Source organism: Panicum virgatum, chromosome 2N (assembly GCF_016808335.1).
Source record: "Panicum virgatum strain AP13 chromosome 2N, P.virgatum_v5, whole genome shotgun sequence".
NCBI lineage: Eukaryota > Viridiplantae > Streptophyta > Magnoliopsida > Poales > Poaceae > Panicum > Panicum virgatum.
This window is the reverse complement of record NC_053146.1, coordinates 21,854,587-21,871,413: the sequence shown is the minus strand read 5'-3', so window position 1 is coordinate 21,871,413 and position 16,827 is coordinate 21,854,587. Positions and strand designations below refer to the sequence as shown.

Genomic DNA, 16,827 nt, shown 5'->3' with positions numbered 1-16,827 from the left:
GCTAATTTTGGAACAAAAACAACTGCTTCTCTTCTCTTTGGGTCATTTCAGTTAATATACATACTATCTTGGATGAATCCATCTTCAGAAAACATATTGTCAGCCCTCTATCAAATTCAGTAGATACCAACCAGATAGATTGACCAGACCTTGGAAAAGAAGCACTATCAGGGTGCTGATATGAGAATATGGCAACCTAATTCCCACTCTCAGGATCATCACATTGCCCACCACCATTATTTTCAAGATTCACCTTCACCAGCGTCTTCTGCTGCTCATCATCTGAAGGTACATGCAGATGAGCCTCCAAGGTAAGGATCTCCCAGTCATGATGCCGCAGAAAGGAAAGCAGACCGTCCTCTGTGTAACACAAACAGACTCCATCATCGCGTTGTATCAGACGCACAACTAATCAGGCACAGCAATGATAGAATTGAACACCAACCTTCATTTCGGGTTGCCTCAATTTGGAAAAAGCCTGACCCGTGTGGCCCAGATACAGGGAATGTGCATGAAACAGACTTGCGTTGGTGGCCGACCTCAAGAGATGCTTCATACCACGGTCCCCTGACTAGAGGTACCCCAATTGCCTCGACAACCTTTTGGTTGTCAGCAGCCTTCTTCAATTGCCTTACTGAAAGAATTCAAACTTGTAAGTTCTCCTTTATTAGTTTTATCAATTATCATTGAGAAAAGCACACAAAAATGCAATGTCACATCCATGTACATTTCTACCATTGCATGGCGGCACCAGGTCAAATATAATATATAGAAAACCATGTTCATAAGCATCTAGAAAATATTAGGGTAACAGAAAGTACGATGGCTGATGAACAAAGCCGATGTCCGTAAAACAATAAGATTAAAGGGGAAAAAATAAGATGGATGGAATTCAGTTGGCAGGCGCACAGCTATGTAATCTATTTGGTGCGAGGAAAGCAACAGAGACCAAATAGACCAACCACATCATATGTGTGTGAGGACTTAACCCAATCATTCCTGTTTGCATTCATGAAACCGAGCACCACTTACAAAAATAACAAATTACCGTGCAACCAGATAATAGGAGCCCCATCGTGGCTGTCCAAGATCAAGCCACAACTCACATTGAGTGTTGCACGTCAATTTTAAATACATTGGCATTCAACAGTGAGCATCTGATTTTATACATAACATAGAGTTCAGTCTTAATTGTAAGGAAGAAGTCTATATAACCCCCTCAACTATTGGACCTAGACTACTTAACTCCCAAACTACAAAAGCGGTTATTCTACCACTGAACTTTCCAAAACCGGTCAAATAACGCCCACAATGTGTTTTTAGGGTGGTTTTGTCTTTTTCTTTATTATTTATTTCCGTTGAATATTTGAAAAATCATAACAAATCACAGAAAAATCCAAAAATTGAAAATCAAATTTTGTTGGACTCTACATGAGTATATTTACATAGTGAATATATAATATGGTATACTTTAGCACAAATTTTTTGTTGTAGATTTAGATCTATATTTTTTGTAATTAATGGAAATAATTCATATCTGCAATTTCCATTGTCCAATTATAGTGAAATTTTTATGGTGGGCTAACTATTGTATGCTTGAACTCTACTAAAAACTTCATTCTCATTGGATCATGTATACCTTTGTTATAAATTTATTTATGTTTATGCTGGTTAAATTTAAATAAATCTATAACTAAATTATACATGATCCAATGAGTATTGGGGAAATGCTCACTAATTCACTATTGGGGAAATTGTCCCAACTTTGCCGTGCCCACCCCATGCCATTTTGATGCTCTTGAGTAAAGACCAAAGCTACTGATGTTTGGCACTCGCAGTTGCTCGCATAAGCAAATTCAATTCTCTCCCGTGACTACTAAAATATTGGGAGCACAAGAGTAGATTGGTATGGGATTTTTTTTTGAGCCTCTCATCTGGGTACAGCTGTAGTATCTGTTCATGTACAACTCACACCAACCCTACACACGCACACCACACGTACACAAACAAACCTACAACTACACTCAGATCAAATCGCGTCCTTTGTGAGATCACCGGATCCATCCAAGGCTCCGTAGGCGACGGGCGCGTCGCAATCCTTTTGTGGCTCCACGCGTGAGAGGCAACAGAATTTAATAGGGAACCTACCGTTCCCGGTGGGAAATCCGGGACGAGCAGCGCTCGAACCAGCGACCGGTGGCTTCCGCACCCGGAGAGCGCACCAACCGAGCTAAGGCTCGGTCCCAGATTGGTATGGGATTTGTTTTGAATGGAGGAAGCCAAAAAAAAAAGAACAGGGAGAAAGGAAGCTGACGATGTGCATCCATGGAAGATGGCGAGGTCGTTGACGGCGCTGAGCACGAGGCCCCCAGCCAGGCTGATGGCCCCGATCGACAAGACCCTCCGAGGCAGTGACCTCGATCGGCTTCCGCTGGAGCCGCCTCCATAGGAGCTGAAACTAAGGTTGGCGTGGCACAGAAGAGAAGATGGGAGAGATCTCGGGTCAGTTCGGGCTTGGCTTGGGATTTGGAAGGGAAGGCTTTAGATGAATGCCTACCGGTAGAGAAGACCACCGGTCGAGGCCGGTGGAGCGCGCAACTGAGCGATTCCGGTGACCTTTCTCGCCGCCGCCGCCCTCGACATTTGACTTTTCTCCGGCGACGGAGGAGAAGAGGAAAGAGAATGAAGGCCAGCAAATTGGCGTCTTTTTTATTTTTATATTTTTGAAAAATATTTTTTACAAAAATATATTTTCAATTTCACAATTTATAGTTTTATACTCCTACCGCCCGAGGCCCTTATATGTAAATAAAAAAAGTTTATTTGGGCGGAGGCCCTTGGCGGGAGCCTGCCGCCCCCTGTCGGGCGGCAAGCCCCCTGCCGCCACTCCATTGGGCGGCAGGGGGCCTGCCGCCCGGCAGGGGGGCGGCAGGCTCCCCCTCCCCGCAGAATGCGCCATTAAATATGGTTTTAGATATTTTGGATACAAATAAAAAACATTAGTAAAGTATACGAATATGAAAAGTATAAGTTAGCAATTCATACACATACGCAAATAAGAACGAAATAGGTGATACATGAGAACGAAATAAAGTATAACATGACGACATGTCCATAACAAAAATACGGAAACAGCTAGAAGCACCTCCTAACCAACCCGGCCACCCCGGCCATGTCGACCTCTTTTACGCTGAGCGTGGACGTGGTCTGTAGAGTATGTGTGCCGCTCTGGAGGCTCTACGTCTCTACTTGGACGTCCGGTGGCCATAGGTGTCTGGAAGGTAGAATCGGCCTGCTAGTTAGGTGTAGAAAATAACCGACTCCAATCTTCGAAGTTCGCCTCAAAGGTATCCTGTGTGGGCCCTATACAGTAGTAATTAAGATATCTTAATTATTGTCTTATAAGTCATATATTTGGGTACATATTCATCATACGTACCTGGTGGTGGTGGATACGAAGAATGACCCATATCAGAAAGCTGGTGGTGCGATCTTGTAAACCGTTCAAATTATTTAAAATATTCATAGAAATAAGAAGCACATGATAAATTCGGGCTACAAATTAGGTATTTACCTTGCGTTCTTTCTGTTGTCGCCGTAGGGTAATACGAAGAAGGTCCAGCATCATATAACTGTTGTGATCCTATATGTAAATACAAAAGAAATTAGACTTCATACCACAATTAATTGAAATTAAGATATTGACTATATGTCTACCGAAAGGTCGTGGTGGTGCCTGTGTTGGTTGAAATGACATCCCTGCAGCTGGTGCCATGGTACTAAATTGAGTCCCTCCGTGAGGTTGGTAAGATGGGTGTGCATCACCTGTATGGACTGAAAATTAATTGTTGGCTTTAAAGTAGGAAGTTAGTAAGTATCCTCACGTACCTGGATAATACTGCTGGGACCAATAAGGTGCTTGGGAAGATTGCTACTGTGTGGGACCACAAGGAAACGAGGTCGAGGCTTAGACGAACCGTACGAGTCATCGTACGATGTCCGGCTACCAAAAGCTTCAAGCATGGAATGAGCTTTTTGTGAAACTCAGGTCTAGGCCGACTCTTGCTCATTCCTATCCATCATAGATCCCGCTCGAATCCTCATCAAATTCGCACTGGCATCTATGTCCATCAACCCGCACATTTCAAACTGCAAGCAAGAAAAAGAAAGACATTAACACTGTAATCCAAAGTATTTAAAAAGCGACGATAACTTTGACTCACCGCCCCAGCTAATGCCTCATCCCTATGTCGAGCGTAGCCATCCTGTGCTGTCGCAACATGCGGCTGTGGTTGCATGTCAGCATATATCAAGCGGCAACGAGTCTGAGGCTGGTACCAGCTCAGGTACGCCCTGTACGAAGCCTCCGTGTGTGCAGGGGTCGCAAGCGCCACGTTCTCCTCTGCCTGGTCCCAGCCATCGACCCAAGGCTGCACCCTTGTCACCCACATGTTGGAGAAGGGTTGCCCAGTCCTCGATAAACTAAATATTGAAAACAATTTAGTCAAATATGATTAGTTAACTATACAATGCATAGTCACTGAAAATAGTATATGAATTGTTACCTGTGGTCATGGCGTTCGACCCGATCCAATACTGACGGCACAGGATACAACTGCCTTTGACCGAACTGTCTCCTGACTCTGTCCGGGCAGTGAGCCTCAATGTAAACGTCGTACACCAACGCTGTAGTTGTCATCCAAAAGGCCTGGTCCTGAAAGCAAACCGAAGATATCCCGATCGGTACACAATGTATATGAATTGCTAACTTATACTTTTCATATTCATATACTTTACTAATGTTTTTATTTGTATCCAAAATATCTAAAACCACATCTAATGGCGCATTCTGCGGGGAGGGGGAGCCTGCCGCCCCCTGCCGGGCGGCAGGGGGCGCTCCCGCCAAGGGTCTCCGCGCAAATAATTTTTTTTATTTACATATAAGTCTCTGCCGCCCCCTGCCGGGCGGTAGGGGTATAAAACTGTAAATTGTGAAATTGAAAATATATTTCTGTAAAAAATATTTTTCAAAAATATAAAAATAAAAAAGACGCCAGCAAATTACATCGTTAATGGGCCTCAGCCTGGTAAGGCTCGGCCCAGCCCAGCCCAAATGCCTACCCGCATCGTATTATCTCCGCTCCACCATCCGCGGCCTCCCCTGCCTGTTGCTGCTGCTCCAATCTAGCAGTGGAGTCGAATCGATGGCGGCGTGGTCGTCGTCGCCGTCGCTTCGCCACCTCCTCCTCCTCCGCCCGCGCGTACCTCTCGGCCCCACCTGCCTCGCGGGCTCCTTCTCCCGCCGCCACGTCCACAGCCACAGCCGCCGCCGCCTCTTCTCCTCCGCATCCTCCTCGACGCTGACCCACGGCGACGAGGCCTCGACCCATGTTGATGCTGACGGCGTCGTCGACGTCAACCCGCCGCGCGGCACCCGGGACTTCCCGCCGGAGGACATGCGCCTCCGCACCTGGCTGTTCGACCAATTCAGGGAGGTCTCCCGCCTCATGACCTTCGAGGAGGTGGACTTCCCCGTCCTCGAGTCGGAGGCGCTCTTCATCCGGAAGGCAGGGGAGGAGATCACGCAGCAGGTCTCTTTTTTTTTTTTCTCCCTCTATTTTCTGTTCTTACCATCGTCATTGTTGTTATTAGGCGGATAAGCCCATTTTGATTTGTGAATTTGAGTCATGTAGTATAATTTTGCTATTGATTCTGCAACGCAGCTCTACAACTTCGAGGATAAAGGAGGTCGCCGTGTTGTTCTCAGGCCTGAAATCACCCCTTCCCTCGCGCGCCTAGTCATCAAGCAAGGGTATGTATGCCTTTGCCCTTTGCTATTCTATTCTCACCCATTCTCATGCTTAGAACCTATCTACTTACTTCCGTCGGAATGTGATTTTCGCCTACTCTTCTTCTGTCTAGAAAATCAGTCTCCCTTCCACTGAAATGGTTTACTATAGGACAATGTTGGCGATATGAGCGAATGACCAGAGGAAGAAGACGGGAGCATTACCAATGGAATATGGATATCTTTGGTGTGCCTAAAGTTCGGGTATCATCCTTCTCCTTTGCTGATTCCTGAAGCTGCTATGCTTGTATATTTGAATTGATTCAGCATTCCCATGCCACTATTCAAATTCAGGCCGAGGCTGAGCTTCTTCAGGCTATTGTTCTCCTATTTCAACGCCTTGGAATTACATCTTCAGATGTGGGGATCAGGGTGTCCAGCAGGAAGGTAATCTTTCAGTCACTCAATTATCAATCCATCTGAGTTCACCTTATCCTCAATATCTCCCATTTCATGTTTTTTGTCCTTTTGTCTTGGCTGTATGTCCTCCAAAAGTAAATTCGTAATGTTTGTTGGTATGCTATTTGTCACAGTTAACTCTTAAATTTGAGTTACCAAATTTGTTTGGTACATGACCATGTTATTTTGTTGTCCTTTTCATTCCACCTATTTCACAAGGAGGTGGAACTCCAGTGGGAATTGGCCTATCTGAATGATGCAGATGCAACTTGAAAACATCTTCATATATGCCAGTGCATGTGTTTTCTTTTCATTCTAGCTGATTATTATTTGCCTTTTCCAGGTTCTTCAGGCTGTGTTGAACATGTATTCCATACCAGAACATTTATTCACTGAAGTTTGTGTTATTGTTGATAAGGTATGCTAAACTTTATTAGTAATATAACACATGTTCTTTTCTGATTGTTATACTATGTTGTCTTCTTGCCTATTGTATTTTGTTTGTAGCTTTGTGAGCTGACAAGTTGTGGTAACTTGTAACATCAGACTGCAAATCAAAGTAGGATGATTTGTATATCTTCTTCAGCTTCAACACTTTTAATAGTGGACTAGATAACTGGCATTTCTTTTTTGTAATGGAACAAGTTATTTTAAACCCCCCTCAGCTCTTGTTAGAATTCAGAAAACATCCCTCAACTCCAAAACATTTTTTGCTTTTTAGTAGTTCGGCACTTGCTACCAAGAGCACCTGTTGGTCCATTAGATGGTGATATGGACCATTTGATTGTACCCATGCTTGTATCATGTGAGTGAACAGCTGGATAACCTGATAAATTTAGCCCTTATTAGCTCATGACTATCTTTATCATGAAATTGGAAGTAACCAGTAAACATTTATTACAGAGCCTCAGTGCTTTTATACAATTATTGAACTGTGCAACAGATTATCACTGCTGTATTTATTGTAACAATTTGATGAATACCATACATTAATTTATTTGTTTATTGCTATAATTTTATTGGTATTATTACATGTCTTGGATTCTAAGATGATCATTTGCAGTTGGGAAAATTGACTAGGGAAGAAATTGAGAAGGAACTGATGTCAACTGGGCTGTCATCTGAAGCTGTCCAGGGTATCATTGAAGTGCTTTCGCTCAAGTCATTGTCCAAGCTTGAAGGTTTTCTCCTAGCCTTTGGTGCTTGACTTGTTATTATGCATGCTCTATATGATACTCCCTCCATCCCGAATTATTTGTGGTTTTGGCTTTTCTAGGTGCGGAAATTTTGCTATGCACCTAGACATAATAGATATCTAGATGCATAACAAAAGCTATGCACCTAGAAAAGCTAAAACGACTAATAATTTGGGATGGAGGGAGTATATGATATACCTTTTCTTGAATATTACCTAAGGTAATGTAGCTAAATTGTTAATTGTATTATCTAAAAACTATTTATTAAAATTATGTGCTGGGGTCTTTGAGCTGAATTTGTTATTAAGCTGATAATTTTGGCTTTCTTTATCCATATTTAAATGATTGTTTTTGTTAGAGTATATTAGGCAACTTTGGATATGATTAGTTTAGGATTAATTGTAATCCCGGGATAACCTTCCTTATCTCTAGGAGAGGCTACTTGCCCTCCAAGCCATGTACTCCTATATATTCATCCTAGAGGCTCAATGCAATACATCCCATGCATTATATACCCAATCTATTATTCCACGCAATCTCAATTGCTCTCAATTTTAATGAATAATATTCATTGATGGACATTTTGACAAAGGTTCTTGTTTAAATATGAATGCAGAGGTGCTAGGCTCTGGTGTTGAAGCTGTTGCTGACTTGAAGAAACTCTTCTCATTTGCGGAGCAATATGGTTATGCTGATTGGATTTGTTTTGACGCATCAGTGGTCCGTGGCCTTGCATACTACACAGGAATTGTATTTGAGGTAGTTTTCAGCTCATCTCTTTCTCATGTCTGAATTTGTGAAACCTATTGGTTCAACTGCAGGACTGCTAGCATCAAACTGTAAACAGAAGCTTATTTGAAAAGATTTTATTCATTTTCAGATAATAATGTACTGTGTCTACAGAATAATATCTGCTAGGTTTTCCCATGTTTAATGCCATGGTTTGTATTCTTACTTAGCATTGTTCTAATTGCTTAAGCAAAGATTATACATTGTCCATGCAGAATGGCAGGTTAAAATTTGATAAAACAATTTAATATAGATGCCTGATTTGATAACTTATTTCGTTATCATAGAGTATATCAGGCTTCTTTAAGATGATGTGCCATTCCTTCTTTTTCCCTTTTTTGGCTAAATATATTCTGCTTCATCATTTGCATGCCACTTTTGTAGGCATTTGATAGAGAAGGAAAACTTAGAGCAATTTGCGGTGGTGGAAGGTACGATAGATTGCTTTCAACATTTGGAAGTGAAGATATTCCAGCTTGTGGCTTTGGATTTGGAGACGCTGTTATAGTGGAAGTATGCCATGTTCTAACCTGTCTTTGGTTTCTTTCTTTACAGAATCAAACAGTTAGATATACATGCTTAATGAAGATAGAGACTACTTCCTGTTAGTATGAATTTAAAAACAGAACCAATTCAAGACAATAAGCATCACAAGTGTTAGCTGTGTGCTAATTCATGCAAAGTGGACGACGGAAATAAGATATCTACTACTTAACAACTTGAATTTCTCAAAATTATTATTTGCAGTTTTACATTATCTTGAGTCACTGCTTCAAGAGAGTGACACTAACATTATTGTAATGAATTTTGCATTCTGACAGCTGCTGAAAGAAAAGGGTCTGTTGCCTGATATGTCACGTCAGATAGATGACATTGTCTTCCCTTTGGATGAAGAGCTTGAAGGACCAGCATCCAGTATTGCTTCTTCGCTAAGGAAGAAAGGACGAGCTGTTGACCTTGTAGAAGACAAGCGTCTCAAATGGTATATATTATAGCATTTCCCCCCTTTCTATATATATGCTGTGTCTGAAACATCCCTTTCGCTACTACCAGGGTATTTAAGCACGCGGAGAGGATCAATGCTAGCAGGCTGATATTGGTTGGAAATTCTGAGTGGGAGCGTGGTATGGTTCGTGTAAAAATACTATCAACAAGGGAAGAATTTGAGGTTAAGGCAGGCGACCTAGAGTGAGCTTTTGCTGATTAGAGGACTTAAGTTCCGAACATCATGTTTTCTTGCTAAGTTGTGTAGATGCATATATACGTGGAATAGATACAGCTCATGATATGAACCTTTGCTGTCAGAGTTGTATCTTCATTTGTTTGGTTCCAGTAATTTAGTGTAAAGAGTCATCATCGGGAGTTATTGTTAAAAAAATGCTAGGTCAGGCTTGCTTGGATAATGCTGGTGAGGGGTGAGTTGGGACGGATCACATGAAACAGGAGCTAGCTAGCTTGGAGTTTAACCTGATGTAACAACTTGGGGTTTATAACACTTAGAATAGCCTACAGAAAGATACTATTTATCAGATACGTGCCATGAGTAGCTTGTTGCTGTAACAGCAAACTATTCAGACAATGAGACAATGCGAGGCCCTTGCCCTGACTTCCAGTCCTGCTCGTCGTTATATTAAGAATTCTTGTTTTCGGTGGGGCGCGGTCGAAACCTGCCTCTCTTTTTAAGGGAGGAAGAAAATGTAGTGATAGTGAATGTGGATCCTGCACAGCCACTGAATCGTCGTCGGCAGTCGGTGTGTCTGTCTCAAAAGGGCGCTGCCGGCACTGAAGCGCCGACGTAGCCGAAACCGACGATGAAGGCCGCCGCCGACTGCAGGATCAGGTACAAGTAGAAGTGGTCCTGGGCTCCTGGCCAAAGAAGACCATGTCGTAGACGGCGCAGTAGAGCAGGCACGCCCCCATCACGAGCTCCAGCACGTGCACCTCCCGTCTCCGCACCTCCTCCTCCTGCTGCTTCTTCTTCTTCCTCGCCACTGCCGGCGTCGTGCCACCGCCGGCGTCGTGCCACCGCCGAGCTTGTAGGTGACCACCCACTCGTTGGCGCGGCTGGCCTCCAGCAGGCCGATGACCACGGCCTTGGAGCGGTGCAAGGACATGACGTTCTCGAAGAGGATCCAGAAGACGAGCAGGTGTCCGGACCTGGGCGTGCAGACGCCAGACGGCGTTGAGCAGCGTGATGACCGCCGGCACGTACACGGCCACGTACTTGGGCAGGCTCACGTCGCCCTGCGCCAGGACGCAGGCCAGGATGATGACGACGCAGTAGAAGAGGAAGGTGACGAGGTGCGCCACCACCTTGCGCACGAAGAAGAAGGCGTAGAGGAGGTGGAGCTTCTTCCACGGCGAGACCCGGTCGCTGCGCAGGATCTCCGGGAGCACCTTGCGGAGGAGGTTGGCGGGCCCGCAGGACCAGCGGTGCTGCTGGTAGCGGTAGGCCCGGAAGGTGCTGGGCAGCTCGCTGCGCACGGCGAGGTCGCCGGCGTAGACGAAGCGCCAGCCGCGGAGGCTGGCGCGCACGGCCAGGTCCATGTCCTCGACGGTGGTGCGCTCCTTCCAGCCCCCCGCGTCGGCCAGCGCGGCGGCGCGCCACACGCCGGCCGTGCCGTTGAATCCGAAGAAGGCGTGGCAGGCGGAGCCCACGGCCTGCTCGACGGCGAAGTGGTAGTTGAGGGACATCTCCTGGATGCGCGTGAGGATGCAGTCGCCGGCGTTGACGAAGCGCCAGCGGGCCTGCACGAGCGCCACGCCGGGGTCCCGGAGCAGCGGCGGCACGGCGCGGCGGAGTAAGTCGGCGTCCGGCTGGAAGTCAGGCGTCGAAGATGGCGACGAGCTCGCAGGCCCGGGCGTAGGCACTAGAAAGCGTTCAGCACCAGCCGAGAAGGAAGAAACCGGTTTCCCAACCAGTGTCCCGCAATCGCGACCAATGACCTCATTTTAAGACACCGGATTTTTCAACCGGTGCCTTAGGCTTCCATTAGTACCGGTTGGAAACACCAACCGGTACCAAAGAGGCTGCCACGCTGACGCAAGGTGGCAGCCCCTTTGATACCGGTTGGTCTTTCCAACCGGTACCAATGACCTTTTCTCTTTTTTTCCCAAATCCAGTTTTGTTTGTTATATTTATTACTGTTTATTCTTTTATAATTGTTAAACGCACTCAACCTCTACAGTACTATACGTTCATTAGTCGTTCGTGTTCGTTTTCAGAGAATATTTGAAAAACTGACTATAAGTGAAATGCGAGCATATAATTAAGTTAATTAGATGAACTAATATATTTACAAATTTACAAACATCAAGACATAATGTTTAAAAATATTTACAAATGTACAAGTCATGTTTGTAGTCCAACTACTGGTCCCCTCAGGAGGTCGATGGAAGTCCTCTATGGATGGGACCGTCGTGGTAGAACTCGCCTCTAGGATCCAAGTTCTCGTTCAAAATGAATCCGGCGAGCTGCTCGCACACGGCGTTGATCCGATCAGTAGAGTAACATTCATCCCCCATTTGAGACATCTATCATTTAGAAAAAAGGATTAACATCATGTGCGTTACTACAATTATGAAAATATACTAGTGAACGGTTTGGACGTACTCTCGTGTCTTCATCAGTAGCCTTCCCGCATGGAGTCATGATGTGCAAGTAGTCGCATACGTAGTACCCGCACCAATCAGTTCCTTGTTGTTGTCTCGCACATTTATGGAGAAACAAATAAATTACTCAATTTAGAACAATTTGGGATTATATACTTAACTAGACAAATCTTTATGAATCAACATACCGGATAATCCATGTTAACGTTCAGTTCGGGCCTCCATTGACCACGTCCTTTGTTATTTTTCACAAATTTTTTCCAAACCCTGCGCTCAAAGTTAAATTTGCTATTCAGGAATTGTTATTAATAGAAAAAAGATTTAATTGTGCAAACTGAACTTACCTGTTCAAGGGGTGTAGGATATGTTGGATTGCGGACTTTGGATTTCTCATTGAGTCAAAGACTATAAGATTGCCGGTCTCTACGGGAAGTATAAGTAAAATCCAATGATAACTGCGGATATAGATAGGATATATACATACATGCATTAGGCGACTTAGTATTTATTTAGTAATATAACAGAGGATTGAGTCGACCAAGGCTTACCCAAAGTTGTATGGTATGAATATATAGAATTTGTAATTTTGCCTAGTTAACGAATCGTACATGTTTTGTCACGTTTCCTTGTAATTTTCGTTGAGCACTTTCTGGTTGACTAGCAAAGGAGACATGAAGCCGATCTGATGGTGTCATCCATGTTTTCGGCTTCTTTGGGTCTCCTGTCTAAACGATACAATAGAAATTTTATAATGCACACATATAATTATGTTCTTGTTAACAAAAAGTATTAATGTAGAGGTAAGTGATACTTACAAAACCCAAATGGTGATGATAGAGGTGTCGAGGGCTTGTCGATGGTAAATGTGATATAAATTTTCGAAGTACACCAGAAGTCCTCCTCCCCGCGGAAGAAATCATGGTCACGATACTTGACTCCAAACATTTTCCCTTGGTCATTCGACATTCGCAGGTACCATCTATGCAAATTGAACATCTGTGTGCCTAGACTTTTCTCCTCTTCCTCAGTAACAAAAGGTTTTCCATGCTAGAATGGAGTAAGAATGGGAGCGACAGGGATTTCCGCCTCCTCTTGCCCCGTTGCCTCCTCTAGCTTTAATCCAGTTTCAGAAAGAAATATCGCGGCCTGTAGGTCCGCCTGGAGTTGTACGTCCGTCGGGTGTAGGAGTGACAACCCTGTCACCCGGAGGGGCTCGAGTTCTTTTTGTTGTGTGCGAAGCTGAGAAATGGTCTTGCCACATTTTTTCTTCAGATTTCTCACCTTGTGTGCTTTTGTCAGAGTACGATCATAGTCCGAGGGTAAGCTTTTCGATTTTGGTGGGTTGTCTAGGTTTGCGAGAAGCTTTTTCCCTAGTTCTAGAGGTACCTTTTCCCTCGGCGGGGGGACTTTAGGATTCAATTGTTCTTTTATATATCGAGCAGTCTTCTCTTCCAACTCCTCAGCAGTTTTCTCGTAGGTTAATTTTCTTTCGACCGTTTTCTGCTTCTTCTTTGAGTGTCCAGCCGCTGGGAGGGATGCTATCTTTTTCTTTCCTTTTTTTGGGTCAGGAGGAGTTAGAGTACTCGTGGCCCTTTGCGCCGGCGGAGACGGTGGTGAAGGAGGTTGGTTGTGGGGACGTCGGTGAAGGAGGTGGTTGTGGAGACGGTTGTGAAGGAGGTGGTTGTGGAAATGGCGGTGTGGGCCCTTTCCTCAACTTCGCGCAGCATCTGACCAAGATTATCTTCTACAACGTATCCTTCAGTATCTTCTTCAGGCTCACCTATTGCAGTGTCATTGAAAAAAGAATTATAATTGGCTGCAAAGTCAGGAATTCTGTCCTCTTCTTCTACATTATTATCTAGCACACTTCCTCTTTCGCCATGCTTGGTCCAAACATAGGAGTTCGGCATGAAACCACTATTGAACAAGTGACTATGGATGGTTCTTGATGATGAGTAATCCTTCTCATTCTTACAGAATTTGCATGGACAACGAACGAAACCGCCATACTTGTGTTTCTCAGCCGCTTCTATGAATTCATGCACGCCATCCATGAATTCCTTTGAACGCGGGTCGGCCATGTACATTCATTGCCGACTCATCTGAATTCACAATACATTTATATACATCATTGTACTGTACAAATAGTTCATTCATACTACCAATTTATAACAATATATTTATATAATTGATAATGCATATAACTATAATAAATAGATACTATTCACTTATCAAATAAATTGATAAAACATATAAATACAATAATTTGATAGTATTCAAATATAAAATAAATTGATAATGCATATAACTACAATAAGATGCTACAAATAAAAATAATTATCACATGTATAAACTAAAGCGAGTAATAACTGTTTCTAAAAATTAATTGCTAAGTTATAAAGAAAAATAACTAACCTTTTTTTCAAAAAAAGCAAAAATTCACCTCCCCTCACCTCACTCAGCTGCCATGAACAGTGAGTTCACGGCAGCTTGAGGGGGGAGGGGCTAGGGTATTTATAGGCTCAGGCCAAAGGCACCGGTTGGTTTCAATGACACGGTGCTAAATTTTGTTCAATAGCACCGGGTCAATGCACCAATCGGTGCCTTAGGCCCGAGTTCCTGGCAACTGCCATGTTTCATCACCATAGAACCGGTTATTACCATCAACCGATGCCTATAGCGCCGCCTTCATTTAGTACCGGGTGGTGGTTCAAACCGGTTCCTATGCTGACGCATTGGAACCGGTTGGAACCATCACCCGGTGCCAATTGTCCTCCACTAGATTGGTCCAAGTACCGGCTACAATAGCAGCTGGTATCTTTTGCCTGGGCCGATGGCTGATGTTTTCTGGTAGTGAGGGCTCGCGGAGGCCCTCGCTCATGGCGCCGGCCTTGTACCCGTTGCGGTTGCTGCGGTTCTCGTTGCGGATGCGCACGCCCTTGCCCGCCCACCGCGCGCACTCCACCTCCACCAGCTCCCGGATCGCCGGGTCCGTCGAGTCGTCCAGCACCTGGATCACCAGCCGATCCGACGGCCACGACAGCCCGCACGCCGCCCCGATCGACAGCCGATACACCTGGCCGTAGTCCGCGCGCGCGTGTTTTAATTCTATTATTGTAGGATCATCAAGCAATAAACTGACTGCTCTAGATATACATATATTATATATAATAAGTGTGGAAGCATGCACACTGATATACTATATGTCCAGAAATCGTACTAGATATAACAAGATTATATTAGGGAAACGGAAATGATTAATTCCAGCTAGCATCTCAAGCAATTTTCTAATAATTCTTTCTCAATAACTAGTATTAGAAGATGTCTCAATAACAGTTATGGATTATTGGAGGAGTTACTTTTGCAGTCTTCCAATACTCTTGTCCATATACAACAACATATTGGAAAAACATGAACCCTTCATTTAGTGAGGGGAGATGGGATGAAATATTGGAACATCCCAATAGTTATTGGAGAAGGAAGATGCATTGGGGTACTGCTGGAATATATATTTTTTACAATAGTAAAAAATTATTGGAGAGTGAGGGACTCCTGGAGATGTTTTAGATCTTGGTATCATCTCGAATAGCTAGCTACAAGCGCGAGAGTTGACCTCGGATCTCGCCCGTTGCCTTTCCTGTTTGTAACCACCTAGGCACCTACTGGATATGCCGGTGACGTGTCCCTAACATTCACTCTACATATACATGTATGCAAACAATTCATTTCTGTGGGTTTAATTTGGACGTGGGGGGAAGGTAACCAAACAAGAAACTGTTGAAGCTAAAGGAAAACAATGTAGCTTGCATTGGGGTTTAATTTCTAGCTTTTTCACGGAGGAGAAACAAACAAAAGTACATATAAGAGAGGCAACAACCAACTGCACAGAAGAAACGAAACGCACATACATAGATCATGCATGCTTGAGGAGTTAGTTGGGGTGATCGATCATGCCATGCATGCTTGGACAGATCTATCGACGCTCCCCTTACTTTCAGTTGTTTCGCATGCATGAAGACTTCACGCTTGTTTGCTTGCGCTATTGCAAGCAAGCAAACAAACAATGGTGTACTCATACCATACCAGTGAGCCAGGCTTTAACTCAGTGGCACATTAGCTAGCAGCTAGAATTAAAGAAGAAGAAAGAAGAAGCGAAACGCGAATCGGTAACAATAACCAGAGCAATCTCGATCGCTCACCTGTTTCTCGTTGAACATGGGAATCTGGACCAGGACCATGGGGCAGCGGCGGTCCTCGCCGGCGGACTCCAGCAGGTCATCGTCCTCGTCCTCGTCTAGCACGCGTTTCCGGACATCGTCGTAGCCGGAGAGGCGGCGGCGGCGGCCGGCCCGTTTGCGGCGCCGCCGTTGCAGCCAGAGCCCGGCGACCACGGCCGCCATGCAGAGGCGCTCGAGGAAGAGCATGAGCGACATGGCGGCGCAGACGTACACAGCCAGCTGCAGCCCCGGCATCACCACGTGCCGCCGCACCGCCCGCCAGGCCGCGCGGATGACGGATGACGCCGCCGCCGGCGACTACCGGCCGGCAGCCGCCGCGGCACCCAACCCGAGGTTCCTCATGGCTGTGGCATGCGAAGGCACGGATCGCGCGGATGTCTTCCTCAGATCAACCCCTCCTCATGGAATGTAGCTGTGGTCGTCGACCAGGGTTTAGTTTGGAGGGTGTGCACGTACCTATTCTGCTTGTACTGGAGTGGCAGAGGGTCGTCGGTCAATACGTTTTTGGCTGTGCCTGCGCCATGTGCCTCCAGCAGCCGTCGATAGGGTTGAAAATGAAAACGAAAATTTTCGATTACCGGAACCGTTTTCGAGATTTTACCGAGATTCTGGTGTAAACGAAAATGAAAATGACTACCGAAAATACGAAAATGAAAATGATATTTTTATCTGAAACTGAAAGCGAAAACGATTTCAACCTCTACCGGCCGTTTTAAAAAAATATCGTATTTATTCAGTAATTTAC

General features: G+C 44.7%; 1 protein-coding gene, 1 long non-coding RNA gene and 1 pseudogene across 2 annotated transcripts; 1 reads left to right on the top strand and 2 right to left on the bottom strand.

The window, feature by feature from the left end:
• Positions 1-2: 2 nt before the first annotated feature.
• LOC120660058 lies at positions 3-2,700 on the bottom strand. The gene is made up of 4 exons (XR_005669330.1): positions 2,558-2,700; positions 2,315-2,458; positions 446-634; positions 3-360 (listed from the first exon to the last, which is right to left on the bottom strand). It is a non-coding gene; the product is annotated as an uncharacterized LOC120660058 (long non-coding RNA).
• Positions 2,701-5,159: 2,459 nt separating this feature from the next.
• On the top strand, positions 5,160-9,838 carry LOC120660055 (histidine--tRNA ligase, chloroplastic/mitochondrial-like). Its single transcript, XM_039938394.1, has 10 exons — positions 5,160-5,591; positions 5,724-5,812; positions 5,923-6,052; positions 6,143-6,235; positions 6,591-6,665; positions 7,311-7,428; positions 8,060-8,202; positions 8,617-8,745; positions 9,054-9,214; positions 9,286-9,838. Exons 1-10 carry the CDS (start codon positions 5,205-5,207, stop codon positions 9,422-9,424), a joined length of 1,464 nt encoding a protein of 487 aa, XP_039794328.1. The 5' UTR covers positions 5,160-5,204; the 3' UTR covers positions 9,425-9,838.
• Positions 9,701-16,277, bottom strand: LOC120660056 (annotated as a pseudogene).
• Between the last annotated feature and the right edge of the window lie 550 nt (positions 16,278-16,827).

What these genes read in the sequence shown, in the direction of transcription:
- LOC120660055 (XM_039938394.1), top strand. Translation starts at nt 5,205, where the DNA reads ATGGCGGCGTGGTCGTCGTCGCCGTCGCTTCGCCACCTCCTCCTCCTC. An exon ending in TTGGTGTGCCTAAAGTTCGG is followed by an intron (nt 6,053 to 6,142) that starts GTATCATCCTTC and finishes ATTCAAATTCAG; the next exon opens with GCCGAGGCTGAGCTTCTTCA. An exon ending in TCAGGGTGTCCAGCAGGAAG is followed by an intron (nt 6,236 to 6,590) that starts GTAATCTTTCAG and finishes TGCCTTTTCCAG; the next exon opens with GTTCTTCAGGCTGTGTTGAA.